At 44.8% G+C, this 16,290-nt stretch overlaps 1 protein-coding gene across 7 annotated transcripts in view; it reads left to right on the forward strand.

Annotated features, from left to right (window-relative positions):
* Positions 1-10,896, forward strand: part of DTNA (dystrobrevin alpha) — a 373,548-nt gene extending 362,652 nt beyond the window's left edge. For 5 of the 7 annotated variants that reach the window (XM_045296183.1, XM_045296186.1, XM_045296184.1 and 2 more), the window contains 2 exons: positions 1,730-4,187; positions 7,267-10,896. In XM_045296183.1, coding sequence (XP_045152118.1) covers positions 1,730-1,910 — 181 coding nt within the window. In that variant the 3' untranslated portion in view covers positions 1,911-4,187; positions 7,267-10,896. The remainder of the gene's footprint in view (positions 1-1,729; positions 4,188-7,266) is intronic. The other 2 variants (XM_004702946.2, XM_004702949.2) reach the window with 1 other exon arrangement.
* The last annotated feature ends 5,394 nt before the right edge of the window (positions 10,897-16,290 follow it).

The following is a 16,290-nucleotide window of genomic DNA, read 5'->3' on the forward strand; positions in this document are numbered from 1 at the left end:
GAAAATGATGCTGGCTGCATGAGGGAAGGTGAGCAAAGGCTTACCAACAGTCCGAAGAAGAAGGGATTGGTTCCACAGTCAGTCCCTGGCCTTGTTTTCAACTGATGGTCTGAAGACACATCGTGATGGTCATCTCGACTTTGAGATGGCAGCTCTTCCTCAGTCATATTTTGAATGTCTTCTGACATGAGTGGCTCATCTTCTGGCACTATCTCTGACAATGTTCTTCTTTGATTCACTAGGTTTTCAGTAGGTGAAAGGTCTCCATGCACTTCATAAGGTTTTCAATGACTAATTCCTCTGAGGTGAACAGCCGATTCCGTCTTCCTAGTCTGTTTTCAGTCTGAAAACCTGTTTATGTTGGGTGACCCTGTTCACGTGGGTGACCCTGCTGGTGTTTGAAATCGCAGTGTCATCGCTTCCCGCATCGCAAGTAACACAAGCCACCACAGGATGATAAACTGACAGACAGGTGGTACTTTCCTAAAATCTCCTTGCTCCAATCCTAAAATCCATGGCTATAGCTTAAGCCGCCCCACCCAGCTGGCCCTGATTTTCTGAGCTGCTCCAGTTACCAATACCGACTGTGAGAGAGGGGGCAGGAAAGTTAACAGAGGGCCTGCAGCCCATTTGGGATGGCCCCAAACTTCCACGATTACCAAGAGCATTCCATACAGACCTAAACAACCATGAACAATTACAGTTAAGTTCCAGATTCAACACTTTTCTTTTTCAGAGAGTTGGTCATGTCGTCCTGGGTTTTATGTTGGGCTGCTAAACCCCAGGATCAGCAGTTCAAAACCACCAGCTGGTCCCCAGGGGTGGGCGGGGAGGGGCAGAGAGGGAAGGAGAATGAAGAGGTCTGTCCTCTCCACATGTGCAACCTGGAAAGCCTGAGGGAGCAGTTCTCCTCTGTCCTGTAGAATCGCTGTGAGTTAGAAGTGATCCCGTGGGTTTGGAGCAAGGGGATTCATTTCACAAGATGTTTAAATATCTGCAAGTCTCTGAACTGCCCAACATGCACTGTGTTTTACCCCAAGAATACGTCAGGGACATGATTGAGGTGGTGACTCTTGGTTCGTGCCAGGAAGAGCATCACCTACACCGGGATAAAGAGATGGCCGTACGTATTATTGAATGAGGTTGTTCATCGTTATTTCTTAGTGGAATTCGACAGCATCGATGGAGCACGGAGATGCAGAGCGAGTGTACATTTTTAGGATTAGGAGCTCTGTGTTCAAGAATTTGTCTTCCTGCCAAGGGGGGCTAGATAATATTGCTGCAACTTGAGTTCTATTATAAAACTTAGAGAGAGAGAGAGAGAGAATGTGCGGTAAGATCAAGAGAGGTAACATGTCTCGCTGTGAGTTCACTACAAGGCTCACTGTCCTTGGACAAAGCCCTCTTAGGTGCCATCAAAAGCCATGTCCCTTCAAAAGCCAAACATATTATTATTATTATTCCATTTGAAACGCGTTTTAAAACCCACTCCACCCCTGTAAGCCATTTAAAAAGCCATCAATGACCAGACTGCCACCCAAGAATTGTGAATGCGAATGAGTCTCTTCTCTATTGCTCCTAACATCTGGAGATTTGTAAGCACTTCTTATAGGCAAAGGAAGCCTGCAGGCATGAAGGTGAATTGGGGAGTGAATCACTAAGAAGTGGGGAAAGCTGAAATTTAGAGTTGGCCGGGAAGGTCACTCATGCTCTCAGTATTTGTTCCCAGTGTTACAGAAGATGGGGACCCCTACGTGCGGCCCGAGGATGAGAACTTTGAAAATGACTCCGTCCGGCAGCTGGAGAGTGAACTCAAGATGGAAGAATACCTGAAGCAGAAGCTGCAGGATGAAGCCTATCAGGTACCAGAGTTCCAGGCCACAGCCCCACCCACCCTTCTTCAGAACTAGGACCTTGACATGACTCACAAGATCAGTGCCTTCTCCTTCCTCTACCCTCCCCTTCCAGAATATTCAGTTTGCCCTCCTTATGCTAGGCCTTCTAGGTAGAAGACCTTTTCAATAGTTCCTCTAGGGGGCACTCACTAGGTGCCCTCCTAAATTCTCATCTTGAAACGAAAAGAGGCCTTGTGTCCTGAGCAGAGCCATAGTGACTGACAGTTCCGACTCCCCCAGGACCGTGAAGAAAGATAGATTCTTTCCTCCTAGATTAAAAAGAAACACATGACAAGGACATTGACTAAGCATAATGACTTCACTGCCCTTGTGAGGGAGATGGTTGCAGTAATATGTCTCAAAGCCTCCATCCTCTTCCGCACTCCATGCCCCCCTCATGCCACATGTCCATGTGAGAGTGGCGAACCTCAGGAAGAAATGCTGAGTCACACAGTAGTGAATAAGGTCCTTCTTAGTTACTTCCTATTAGAGATGGACCATGTAAATGGCTCTTTTGGATGGACAGGTTTTTCGGAATTCAGGTCCTTGCATTTGTAATGGATTTGTAATGGATTTCTTCACTCCTGCTGAAAGCGATGCCATGACTCCCTGACAAGTGTGTCTACTGCCTTGGGTGTCTGTCTCGTAGGTCTCTCTGCCCTTGAATCCACAGGGGCTTCGTTAGGGTTCTGGGGGTGCAGGAGGTTTGCCTGTTCAGACCTGCTCTTCTCCAGGCCTGTGGGTTCTTTCATCCGGGCAAGCTTTGTCTTCGAGGTTCTCCATTTTCTTAGGGTGTTGGTGGCCCTCGGGCTCTGGGAGTGAAAGAACAGGAGCACACATGATCTTTATGTCTCAGATGTTTACCAGTTAAGCCTTGAAGCCCTTTCTTAAGGAGAATTGTAGAAGAGAGGGCAGATGACACCCCCCATCCCACCTCAACAGTATCAACCACAAGTGGGCCTCTTCGAAGTATTTTCCATTCACCTTTGCAGTTTTAAGAGCCACGGTCAGACGCACTAAAATGGTGGCCTTGTCATTACAAACATCACATAAGTAATGGAGACTATACAGGGAAAAGGAGCCCAATCGTGTAGTAGGTTACCCATTGGACTACTAACCTTTTGGAAACCATTAGCTGCCCCAAAGATGAAGGGGGAGGCGTTCTCCTCCCGGAAAGAGTTGGTCTCAGTCTCACTGGAGTAGACTCTGACCTATAGGATCACTATGAGTCGGACTTGACTCAATGGCAGCAGGTGCAAATGGTTAGCACGTTCGTCTGCTAACCAACAGATTGGCAGTTTGAGTCCACCCAGAAGCACCTTGGGGGAAACTGGTGATTGATTTCTGAAACATCAGCCATTGAAAACCCTGTGAAGCACAGTTCTACACTGACACACCTGGCGCCGTCATGAGCTGGGGTCAACTCAGTAACAGCCGGTTTGACATAGGAACGCCATGTTCCACTGAACTGCAAAATCTCTCAAGGTCTCCTGACACAGGCACTCAGTGGAAAGCACTCTTAATTTGCAACCTCTGAGATTCATCCACAAAGGGAACTGGCATGGAACAAAAACTGCCAACATCTCTGGGGAGATTGAGAGATGACACTCCTACCTGGCCTCCTTCGTTCCTTGCTGCACGGAGGGCGTTGTGGCGATGGGTGAGTCATCAGGGCTCTACTTCACGCTGTGCAAGGCACCAATTAGGACTCCCTCCGGGAGCTCAGATCAGTGTCTGGATTTTGATGGTAACAACCCTAAAATTCTGTAAGTTTTGTGAGTTTGTTTTTTTCTCAAGGAGCGGCCTCCCTCTTTCACCATTTCGTACAAAATGATGGATTTTATTTGTCTTCATGGACTAGGAATTTAACTTTACCTGAGTAAAATTAAAGGGAAGTTCGATTTGGAGGTTCAGCCTCACCTGGGAAATCTTCCGCTCCTTCTCTCTCTCCTTTCCCTTCCTTGCTCCATGACTTCAGGGGCCAAGGGCAGGGCAGGGGCTTTGAAGTCAAGGAAGTGGGAACAGTAATGGGCCTGTGTCTCGAGATGTGTTCCCTGGAGGTGGAGATGGTTGCCCTGGGTACCCTGTAGGCCGATCGTTGTTTGATGGAGCGGAAGGCTGCCTTCATCCATGATGCTTTCACTCTGTCTTGTGCATGGCTTTCAGCCAAATAATTCACCAGCTTGACTGCTTCACAGACTTGACATGTCACCTTTCTTGTTTGTGTCCTCTGTCACCCACAGGTCAGCTTGCAAGGTTGAATGCAATGTCCTTTTATCACTCTCCTCTCAAGTAAGTACTCTCGTTAGACGGTGGCGTGGCCACTGCGCTCTGAGTTCTGCCTCCTGCTACAGTCACAGTCACTCTCGCTCTGGTGTTTCTAGATGGCCCAGTGTCCTCCTTCTGAATAGTCCGGATCTGTGCAGCATCTTGATTAGCCAGTGGAGATTTGGCAGAAATCTTGAGGATCTGGGGGCTTTTTTATTCAGTCCATTAGAAACTTCTCTAACTAGAGGTGCCCCAGAAACCCTCTGTGAGTGACGCTTTCCTTAACAATCATCAAGTTTGCAACTTCTCTAGCACTTGAGAGGGGGCAAAAAGAAGTCTAAGCTTGCCCAACGTCAATAGAGATGAGCCATCGTCTCCCTCAGTCAGGCCGCTCCAAAAATCAGATATATAAACCTTCACCAGTCAAATGAAAGCCATGTGTAATTCAAGGGAAAATAACATGTAGAAGAAACATTTTCAGCTTTATGTTCGGAGATCGCTGAGTCAAATCCATTGTGAAAGGAGGTAGGAATTAATTTTTTAAACCATCTACGTGGAATATGACCCCATCCCAAGGATCTACCTAAATAAGCCTTGTCTAGGCCTGTCTAAGCCCACTCAGTTCAAAAAGAAAAGTTAATGGAGAGAGAATGACAGTGGGCTGCCAGAACTTTAAGGCCGTGGGCTGCAGTGTGAGCTTTGGACGCCAGTCAACCCGGCTTCAAAAATGGGCTCTTTGACATCCTAGCAGCACAAACTTGGACAAATTATTTTTCTTTCTAAAACAGATCATCACAGTGTACTTGCTGGTATGCTGCTTTCAAAGAGCGTTGTGCAGTAACGCGGCATTAAGATTTGCTCTAGCATACAGCAATCATGCCTAATCCTATACCCAGTGCTTGGCAAACAGGCCAAGAACAGGGAGGTGCCGTGGTTATTATCTACGGGAACCCCCAGAATCAGAACTAGGGTTCAGCTCACTGGCAATGAGTCGCTTCACCTTGGACTGCAGTATCACAGAAGGCTCAGTGAAGTGATATTGAAGTGCACTCGGAGTCTTTCATGACAATCAAATTCATCTCAACACAAAACAAAATGTATCACAGCAATCTACATGGCTTCTCTAACTCGAGCTAACGGCCATTTCGATGTCCTCTCTTAGAGTGCCAAGTGTACACACTGCACTGATGGCTCTGACCTAAAGACTGTGTCGAATGACACACCTTCCCCAACCTTGGAATCCCCTCAGTCCACAGGGACGTTTCCAGTGAACTCCATCAACTCCGGTTGTTAAATTGGAAACGGGATAGATAGCTCCTACATACCAGTAGCCACAATACATTTTAGCTCAAATACTGCTGGGCCCCAGACTCCGGCCTCAGATAGATGAAGCAGGGGGGAAGCAGGGCATAATCATTATTATGAAATATGCCTTATCCGCTCCGAGGTTCTTCTGATGTGAAGGGGGGGCTTGTGTTGACTGCCTTCTACTCTCCCTCCCTTGGATTTGAGACTTCTCCACCACATGGCTCCTGACTTAACATGATTAGAGGGAAAACATTCCCAGGAGCTGATTCTGAAAATAGGAACTCCAATTATAACAACTTCAGTCCCAGCGGAGCAAGATCTTTCCTTTGAGACCATGTTCCTTCTCTTAGTTCCAACAATTTGATCATTTTCATTCTGTGTATGATTTAAACATCAGTCGAATATTTTTAATTTCTTAACTAATAAAACAGCCTTGACATGAACCCACATACATACAAGTTATATTTCATTTTTGTACCCCCACACCATAAACAAATTCCAGTTTTTTGAAAGAGCTCAGATCATTTGTCTCTTTTGCTGCATAATTGACAGGGAGCACTTTTTAAAAGATGTGACCTCTGGCATTTATTGCATCTGTACCTCGCTGACTTTCCACAGGACTCTAATCCAGTCTGCCACTAACTCCTCCTCATAGGCAAAGTTCTCTTAAAACCCAATAGAACGCTGCAGAAAATAGTAAGTCTATATCATTGCATATGGTCCTACCCTACTACGATTTTTTCGTAATGTAATCAAGAAATAGAAACGAACATATTCTAAAACCTGTTTTGTTTGAATTTTCTGACTATGCTGCAAGACCCGAAATTATCTCGGAGTATCTGTATTTGTTAACCCACGGTCGTGGAGCCAACTGGACTGCCTGGAAGTCTATTAAGCCATCTGCCGAGGCAGAGCCCAGGGCAGGGATTGAGTGGACAGCAAGACCTAGCCGCTGCTCTCAAAGAGCTTTCAGCCAATTTTAAAATAAATATGCACTTACCAATATATTAAAAAGATTACAGTTGTATGAGCCCCTAATAAAATGTTTTTTAAAAAATAAATAAATAAATAAATAAACCACAAACTTAAGGTTTAAAAAAAAAAAAAAAAGATTACATAGTTTATGGATTTTCATCCAGCCAGTTCTAAAGAGATATTATCCTGAAGGATTAGCACTCAAGCTATAGCTCCAACAAGCCTCCAGTTGAGGCCGCTCCCACCTTGGCCATCCTCTGTAACCATCCTCGGCCATTCTCCTTGGCAGCCGCATCCTGACTTCAGATTTGGGGCGATGGGACAATCAGCAAGAGCTGTTCCTTTTTTTTTCTTTCTATCAGCCTGACGTTAGGACATTGGGTCAGTGGTCTGTCTCACCTCCCTGTTCAAAGGACAGCCTTTATGCTGTTTCCAAGAGCCTTGGTGCCAGAGTGGTTACAAGTGTAGACTGCGACCCACAGATTTTTTGCTTCTAGAAATATCTACCGCCCTGGGAATGCACCGGGGCAGTTCCAGTCTGCACGATCGGCTTGCTTGAGTGCATCCGGATCGGCTCCGTGGCCGAGAGTGTGGTTTATTGAGTCTGTGCTGCTCCAGACATTCAGATGTGTCCGTGCATGTTCAGAAAGTCTAAGGCACTCATTACTGACTGCCATTGGAAGGAAGGTGTGTGTGTGTGTGTGTGTGTGTGTGTGTGTGTGTGTGTGGTGTCAGGGGCGCTGGGGCATCCTAAGCTTCATAGCCCTATCTAGAGAATTGTGTCCACCTTGTCAAAAACACCCACATTCCTTATTCCCAGGCAAGCTCTAGTCAGACAGATGCTGAACGTAACCCGGCAGCCGGTGACGCTGGAGAGTGCTGTCCCCGCCCAGGAGGAAGGCCGCAGCCTGGCATCAAGCTCGCCTGGACAGAGGCACCACCCCACGCAGCCGCTCCCGACAACCCCCAGCCCCTAAAGATATGGTCTGCTGACTCTAGGCCAGCTAACATTTTGTTCTAAGATGTGTAGTTCATAGGTGTGTGTCTCGAGAAGGGGGTGGGGGGAAGACTTTTGTTTCAAGCTAACTTTCTCAGCTCCATCTTGTCACCCGACTCATCCCTGGTAAAGAGCAGAGGCCAACCCCGGCGCTGCTGATAGACATGATGGCAGTATTAACCCGCATTTCCAACCTTTGCACATACTGTTGAACCTGGCCCGTTGACAAGGAGAATCTTAATACTGTTTGTAGCTAGATGTTTGCTTTCTGAATTCTTTGAGATTTTAGCAAAACCAGTTATTATACACTGTACCTTTTTTTTTTTTTTCCCACAGCAATTGAGGGAAAACAACCCCTTGCCATTAGTCGCTCACCCTGAAGGTTTGGGGTTCGTGAGTGTACTGACTCAGAGTCCTGAGGCCAAGGAGAGTTTTTGGCCTGCAGTTCACACCGAGTCTCCGTGAGCAGAGACTTGAACTCGGCACCCCAGGAGCATCCTTCTTTGGGGCTCCTTTCGCACTCGGCGGTTGTTTTCTTTCAAGACGCTCTAACAAATCAGCCATAGAATTTAGTGTAAATATTCTTTTCCAAATAGAGATCATATTCAAAAAAAAAAGGCAACATTCAAAGTATATAGAATCTAGTTTTTCAAATCAGCACAGATCTTCTGAAAACTGTGAACTATGTTTTGAGATACTCGTTACTAAAGCTGTTTATAAACCACAGGTGCCATACGATTCCCCAAACCGACTGAAGGGATCTATGCTCTTCCATGGTCTTTCCTCTCGTCGTCGTAGCTTTAGGGAGCATGTCTTTAACCACACCGCCCAGCCACCCACCACTTCCCCTATCACGTTGTTTGGAGGCCTTCAGCTTTAAATGTACAGGCTTAAAGTGCGCTTGCAAATGTTCGCTCTTTTCATTTCTGAATGTCGATTGCCTTAGCTGGCCACCTGGTGTTCTGCATGCCGCCTTCTGTGGTCCTGTGAGAAGAGGCAGGCTCTTCGGAGTTGAGTTGGGATTTCTGCACTCGGTAAGAAGCTGACGTGCAAAAGGAGGTGGACGAAAGACTCTGCAGATGGTCTTTTTGTCAAGGGTCCTGTTAAGGGAAGCCAAAAGATCATCCTTGGAGATTCTGGGGGAAGTAAAAAATAGTCTTCGACTTCTTCCAAGATTTCGAGAGAGGGAAAAGGAAACTGCCCTGGTTTTGATGTGTCCTGTTGCAATGATGAGCTCCAGAATGCCTGTCGCTCCTGTCAAAGAGAGGAGGTCCCTTTGGAGCAGTGCTTCTCAAAGGGTGGTCTCCGGACCCGCCGCAGCAACATCCCCTGGGAATTTATTACCAATGCAATTTCTTAGTCGCCCACCCCCTCCCCTAGTGTCCCCCCCACCTCCCCGGGCCTACTAAGTTAGAAGCTCTGAAAGTTGGGCCCAGCAATCTGTTTTAATAAATCTTGCAGGCGGCTCTGATGCACCTGGTTTTAAAAGAAAGTCGTAGAATCAAGTCTCTGGACAGGCCTTAAGGTCTTATTCAGAATCAGAAAGAAAGGTTCTGAATCACCCTCAAAGCTTCAGAGATTAGATTTTGCTTCCAGAACCGGCAAAGACTTTCCTCAGCTGGCGGGCATCCAGCTGAGAGCAGGGGTCGTGACCAAACATCTTCTGGCTCTCTCCGGAGGGCAGAAGTATGTTGGTGTCTCTGCACTGGATCAAAGCTCATCTCCTCGGCAGCCCTTTTGGAACCAAATCGCTTGCCTTGGGGACTTGCCCTTGGTTTCTATTGATAAGGAGCTCAGCCTGCCCCTTGATGGACTCCGCTCTCCTTCCCTCCAGAGAACCAGCCTGACAAGCATCCCCTAAGCGCAGGCTGACACCAAAGTGGCACGACTGCACAGTTCTCAGATTTCTTTGCACAGATGTATTTTGTGGGTTTTGTTGGTGTGTCTTAACGTTCATCTCTTTTCCACTGCCCATCCTCCGTGAAACCATACCTCTCTCGATGGAGCAAGTGGCCCTTGGTGCCTCCTAGTCAATACTTAAAACCACTACACCCCGACGACCTGCATTGCTATCAGCTCTACATCAGAGGCAGGGGGTTCCTGAAACGGGACATCAGACCCCATGGCTGGCCTCCTGCCACAGACTGGACGGAGCTGATATTCATGGTCACTTTGTGTTTCTGCATCCAAACGTGTGTTTCAGGTTAACCCTGGCTAGCTGGTAACCTTCCCTCCTGTCATAACTGCCATTGCCAACTCCATTGTACAACACCATGGCAAGGACTCTGGGAACTGCTGCCCATGACCAAGTTCTGACTAACCAGCCGCCTTTTCTTTCCCGTAGCTCCGCGTCAGCACTGAGACCAGACTCAAGCACCCCTGTCCTGTAACCAAGACAAAATGGCGTGTGTTGTTTTGGTTTTTCGTGGTTTTGGGTGGGTTTCTTTCCTTGGCTCTCCAGATTTACTTTTGGGGCCTGATCTAAGTGCAAAGCCATCAGGTTTCACCTGCCCATGAGATTCAACTCCATCTTCCGATGGTGGTTTCTGGCTTATTCCACATTGAATTGCACATCCATTTCCATCAGAGATGCTGGCCTATTAGTGAGCACTGGTCTACCGCAGCAAACCCTCCCCCAAAGCACCAGGTTAAGAGGGGCAGGGTGAGATCTACTGTATGGGATTCAGAATCAGTTGTGGTTGGTCAGGATGGAAGTTGGGGTAAGTTTGGTTGGTCAGAGGGAGATGTGCTGGAGATTGTGAAAAACAATGGGTTCTTGAATGATCGACACTAAGACAGGGAAGGTTCGTTTGTAAGTGGTAATGTGAGCTGAATTGCATTAAGAGTGTGGCCTTTGTTGTGATATCCTATGTATTTTCTTATATGCATGAGCCAAACTCTTGCAGCATAATTTAGCACTGGTGTCTGCTTTTATTTTGATCATCTTTGTCCACTCTTATTAGTTCTTGGCTGTTAACTGTAGATAGACCTTGTAAATACGGCAACCTGTGGTTGCTGCAAAACTCACCTTGGTTCAAATCCCTAGTAAGGAGCCACAGAAAAACTCCACTGTGTCCTCAGAAGAAAAGGCATTTTTACTTTTGAACCAAAAAGAGGGGCGGGGTGGGGGTGGGGCCAATTGGAAGCATTGTATCATGAGGCTAACTAACTGTAAGACCTTTTTAATTATGACTACTGTAATTTGACACCTTTTAAAATAACCAATTCAGAGACACTACAGAGTTCACAACATTCATTGGTATCGTAACAAAACTACTATTGTATGGGTTTTTGGTTTTTTTTGTATTGCTGTTAAGTATTGTTTTGTGTGTATGTGTGTGTGTGTTGGAACCTACTGGGGACATGTTATATTTTGAAGTGATTAAACTATTTAATTGTGTGTCTATATTTTGGAATGGAATTATTTCTTCATTAAAAAGGTTTTTTAAAACACTAGTGTCTTTTTGTTTGTGTTTTTTAATTCCCTTGTTGCAATGACTCTTTCCTAAAGTGGCATGGAAGCAGTCCGTTCAAAGACACAAGGCAGGGTCAACTCTGTGGGGTGAAAGCTGGACCGTGGCTTGGGCATTAGACAGCTGAAGCGAAGCAGCTTGCCTGTCCTTTCTACAAGAGTCAGACATTTTCAAAAATACTAGTCTGCTCTGCCTGGGAATCCTTGTTCTAATCAATCCTAGAGTGAGTGTGATCATGCTAACAGCTGTCATTGAGAGTGACTTCATATCAGACATTTTCTAAGCACTTGGTTACTCCATTTTCTAAGCACTTAATCTTTTGTGGTCTCGGCATCTAGGAAAGGATATGGGCTAATCGTGAGGGTCCAGCAGTGTTTGTGGAGGGAACAAGCGAAGGATTGAGTGAGTGTTGTTCCGCGTGTGTTCCAGCTAAGGAGAAAGGAAGGCCAGGTCCCAGGGAGGTCCATGTGGGTGCGAGGAATGGGATCCAATTAAGAGGTCCAAGATGGGAAACGCGAACCGTGTTGCGAGTCTCCAACTATGGTGCCTTCCTCTGTTCTTATCCTACTCTACGAACCTCAAGGAGGCTCGCGCGATGAAGGGGTTCTGTGGTTTACTTGCTCAGGGAACCAGTTTCTAGCAGAACCAAAGCATTGTCTGTGGAGCTCCCCCTACAGGTCCTCTCTGGATGATCTCTCTCAATGTGACCAGTTCACCTCGGCTTAGCAGAACCAATACCTAATTTTTTTTGAGTTTGGCAAACTGGTTGTTAAAATGGCACTTGTGTTCAGGATTCTCTCTCTCAGTGTGGAAATCACAAATTCACATTGCTTACTCTTTTTTCAACGCTCATCTGCACATCATTGTATGATCGTTCCATCTATAGGTATAAAAATTAGATGGATCTATGCTCGTAGTATTTATTTATGTGTTTCATAAAACTCAGCATACTTGTGAGGAAATACTACATTTTTATTCCCTTGTGTTTGTTACTTCAGAAAACGAACAAATAACATAAAAAAAGTGCCAATCAACCAGAGAGTGACATGCTGTCCTGAGGTTCAGCTTTATGTTAAGCCCCAAATTCCCATGCGATATTATGAGTCCATTGTTCAGTTCCTGAAAGTGTTCAAAGAACTAAAATGTTGTTGGAACAATTGCTGATAAGTTCAGCAGAAGTGGAAATGTCTTTTTCAAAGATGAGCATAATATGTTCAGAGAAGTAGCCTGTTACTAATACATCAAACACAATGACTATTGTCTAATTTTCCTACTGCTAAAGGAATGGGATTCTACTCCTACAATGAAAAGATAGCTAAGGGTAAATCACACAGCCAATGATACTCAGATAAAAGTGAAGACTATTGCAAGTGAGAACACCAATCAATAAGCAGCATGGAAATGTTTTAATAAGTTTTACTGGTTTTGTCAAGAATTACTTAATATTTTAAAATTCTTATAACAATCTACTTTTGTGTACCTCTTGTTGTTTAAATACTTTTATTTAAGTATTAACTGTATGAGATAATCGACTACCTTTCATAATAACTTTTTTCATACTTAAAATGGTCATTAGGACAGCGAACTGGTTGCTAAATGATTTGAATCCCATCACGGATAACATCTTTGCAAACTCTAACTCAGAAAGATGGTGATTTCATTCCACGTTGATTTAAAGATCATAAAAATGATAAACCCCTCATAAGCACCAGAGAAAGAATTAAAGAAGTCTCCAGTAATGAAGAAGAGGCTGATCCTGGCCTGATGTGATCACCAGGCAAAATGTGCACTTTTTACAATGTTTTGAAGTTGACAAAGAAGGGCCTGATCCTCTGTGCCCATCCAAGTTTCTTTAGCTGCAGCTCAATATCCAAGCCCCTCACCTCTGGCTGTCAGGCCATAGTTGGCTCCAATTTCCCTAGATCCAAACATAAAGAGTTACAGCCTCACGAGCCCATGGGGACAGTTCTACCCTGTTGTATAGGTCGCTGTGAATCAGTCACACTGGATAGCAGGAGATAGAATTCTGCACACCTCAATAGGAACAAAAAGCCAATCTGATTTAAAAATGGGCAAAAGACATGAAAGGTTCACAAAACTAATATTCAGATGGCTAACAAATACATGAAAAAATGCTCACACAATCACTAGTCGTCCAGGAGATGCAAATCAAAACAATGTTGAAAAATCACCTACACTCACAATGATAGCTTAATTCAAATAAACAGAAAACAAATGCTGGAGAGGATGCAGAGAGATTAGCAAGCTTATACACTGTTGTGGATTTGGAAACGTACAGCTATTGTGGAAAACAATATGGTAAATAGAATTCCCATAGAGTGCAGCCATACTTCTGCTGGACATATACCCGAAAGGAGTAAGAGACAGAACACAAACAGACATATGCTCTCCCATGTTTCTCGCAATACCGTTCACAAGAGAAAGAAGCTGGAACCAACCCAAATGTCCATCCATAGAAGAATGGACAAAAAAACTCAAGTACATATACACAACAGTGTACTGTGCATCCCTAAAATGCAGTGGTGAAACTACAAAGCACCCCACAACATCAATCTGGAAGCCATTATGTTGAGCAACGTCCTCACTCACTGCCATCCAGTGCATGCTGGCTCAGAGCAACCCTTCTGGGTGTCTGAGACTGTAACTGTTCAGGGGAGTAGAAAACTCCACCTTTCTTCCACGGAGCTACTGGTGATTTTGAAGTGCTGACCATGCAGATCACAGCCCAACTCGTAAACACTACAGCACCAGGGCAAAGCTAGTCAATCGTGCGAAGACACTACTATAAAAATAGGTATTAAGGTAAATGCAGGCATCTAATCTTCTAATGCAGTCTCCCAAACAACAAGATGATATGTTCATGAGACATCTATCACCCCCTGATTTGTACATCTTAAAAACCTGAAGATGCAGCTCAGGAAAGCAGCCAGTCTGATCCACACACATGAGGACAAATCAAGAGGGGAGCACAACAGACTAGGGATGGGAGCGAAGCCACAAAGTCCCTGAAGTATCCAATCTGATCATAGACTTCTGACTCTGGGGGCAGCGCTTGACACTCCATCTGAACTGGTTGGGGATTGCTCACAAGAGGGTCACACTGAATGACTAAAGGTGAACTGGGGGTGGGGTGGGAGGGCCACTTGCCCACTCCATCCCTGACTGCAGGAATAGCAATGGGGACTTATAGAATGCTTGCCTTTCTGACAGGAATGCTGACGACTACAAGAGTGGATGTGTTGTCAGGTAAGTAGAAACCAGGATATGTTGCCCTGAAAGAAAGGTGGACTGGGCTAGTGGTTTAATAACATGTTCTTCTCTCAATTTTAAGAGAGATACTCATCTGCTCTATGTCAGGATCCCTGTTAGACTTGGAACTATCTGTATGATTTTGTTTTTTGTTTGTTTGTTTGCAGGGTAGTGGTATTTATCAGTAGGCAGGAGAAGCAATCTTAGGGAAACAGCAACTGGACCCATGGTTCCTGTGGGGCATGAGAGGGTGGAGGAGAGGTGAGGTGAGCAGAGAGTCAACAGTGATGTGTACAAGGGAACAGTAAGTGTTCTAAACTTGATGGCAAGGAGGGTGTAGCTTTTCTGGTCATGTTTGATCAATTGGATTGTATCTGAGAGGTGAACCATGGGTAAACATAACAGTGGGGTAGGAGAAAAAGAAAAAGTGGAAAGAAGAAGAATATACATATATTATATATAACAATCCCAAGGAGAAACAAACAAGGTCGACGGTTCCAGGGGGACCATGGGAGAGGAGCAGGTGGGGGGCAACGGAGAGGACAGCCAACAAACTCCGGAACAGAGGGACAACAAGAGATCTAAAATTGATGGTGAGGAGGGCATAGAATGACTGGTGGAGTTTGATCAAGTTGAATGTACCTGAGAGGAAGTACAGAGATGAATGATAGTGAGGCAGGAGGAAAGTAAAAGGAAATAGAGGAAAGAACTAGGAGGCAAAAGATATTTATAGAGGTGTAAACATAGCCATGTACATATGTAAATATTTTAATATATAACAATAGGGATATAGGTCTGTGTACATATATTTACATGTTAAGTATTGAGGTAGCCGACAGACATTGAGCCTCTACTCAAGCCCTCCCTCAACTCAAAAACACTTTGTTCTAATACCTGGCATTCTGTGATGCTCACCTACCCGACACGATTCCTGAAGACAAAATGGGTGCATAAGCAAATGTGGTGAGAAAGCTGATGGTGCCCAGCTATTAGAAGATATAGTCTCTGAGGTCTTAAAGTTAAACAAGCAGTCCATTAGCTGGGAAGCAACAAAGCCCACGTGGAAGAAGCACACCAGCCTGTGTGATCACGAGGTGTTGACAGGATCAGGTATCGGGCATCAGAAAATCCAAAACAAGCAATCATATTTATGTGAATGAGGAGGGTCGGAGTGGAGACCCAAAGCCCATCTGTAGACAATTGGACATCCCCTCCCTAAAAGGTCACAAGGAATGAGTCAGTTAGCACCAACGAAACACACAACATTCCCCTGTTCTTTAAAGCTTCCCACCTCCCCACTCTCCTGACCCAGTTCTACCTTACAAATCCAGCTAGACTGGAGTATATACATTGATTGGGACAGATAAGAGCTCTTGACACAAGGAATCCAGGACAGATAAACCCCTCAGAAAGAGTAACGGGAGTAGCAATACCATGAAGGTAGGAGAAACATGGGGGAACAAGGGGAGAAAGGGGAAACCAATCCCAATGATCAACATATAACACCCCCCACACCAAGGGAGATGAACAACAAAAACTTGGGTGAATGGAAACAGCAGATGGTATAAGATATATAAGTAAAAATTATTTATAATTTATCAAGGGTTCACAAGGGTGGGAGAGTGCGGGGTGGAGGGGAGAAAAGAGAAGCTGATACCAAGAGCTCAAGTAGAAAATGTTTTGAAAATGATGATAGTAACATATGCACAAATGTGATTGATACAATTGATGTATGGATTGTTATAAGAGCTGTAAGAGCTCCCAATAAAATGATTTAAAATAAATAAATAAATACCTTAGACTATCAAAATATATATATATATATATGTGTGTTTTTGTGTGTGTTTGTTTATATATGTATATATATATTCAACTGCAAAAGGAAGCAAATGGACTATGGCCCTCTATTTAAATCTTACCTCAGTACAAGAACAGTTTGTCCTAACAATTTGACATTGTATGATACTCGCCTTCCTAACAGGACCTCTGAAGACAAAATGGTTGCATAAGCAAATGTGGTGAAGAAAGCTGATGGTGCCAGTTACTATAAGATATAGTGTCTGGAGTCTTAAAGACGTAGTTAAACAAGTGGCCATCAAGCAGG

This window comes from Echinops telfairi, unplaced genomic scaffold, assembly GCF_000313985.2.
Source record: "Echinops telfairi isolate 266 unplaced genomic scaffold, ASM31398v2 ScPeMD7_7400;HRSCAF=8409, whole genome shotgun sequence".
Classification (NCBI taxonomy): Eukaryota; Metazoa; Chordata; class Mammalia; order Afrosoricida; family Tenrecidae; genus Echinops; species Echinops telfairi.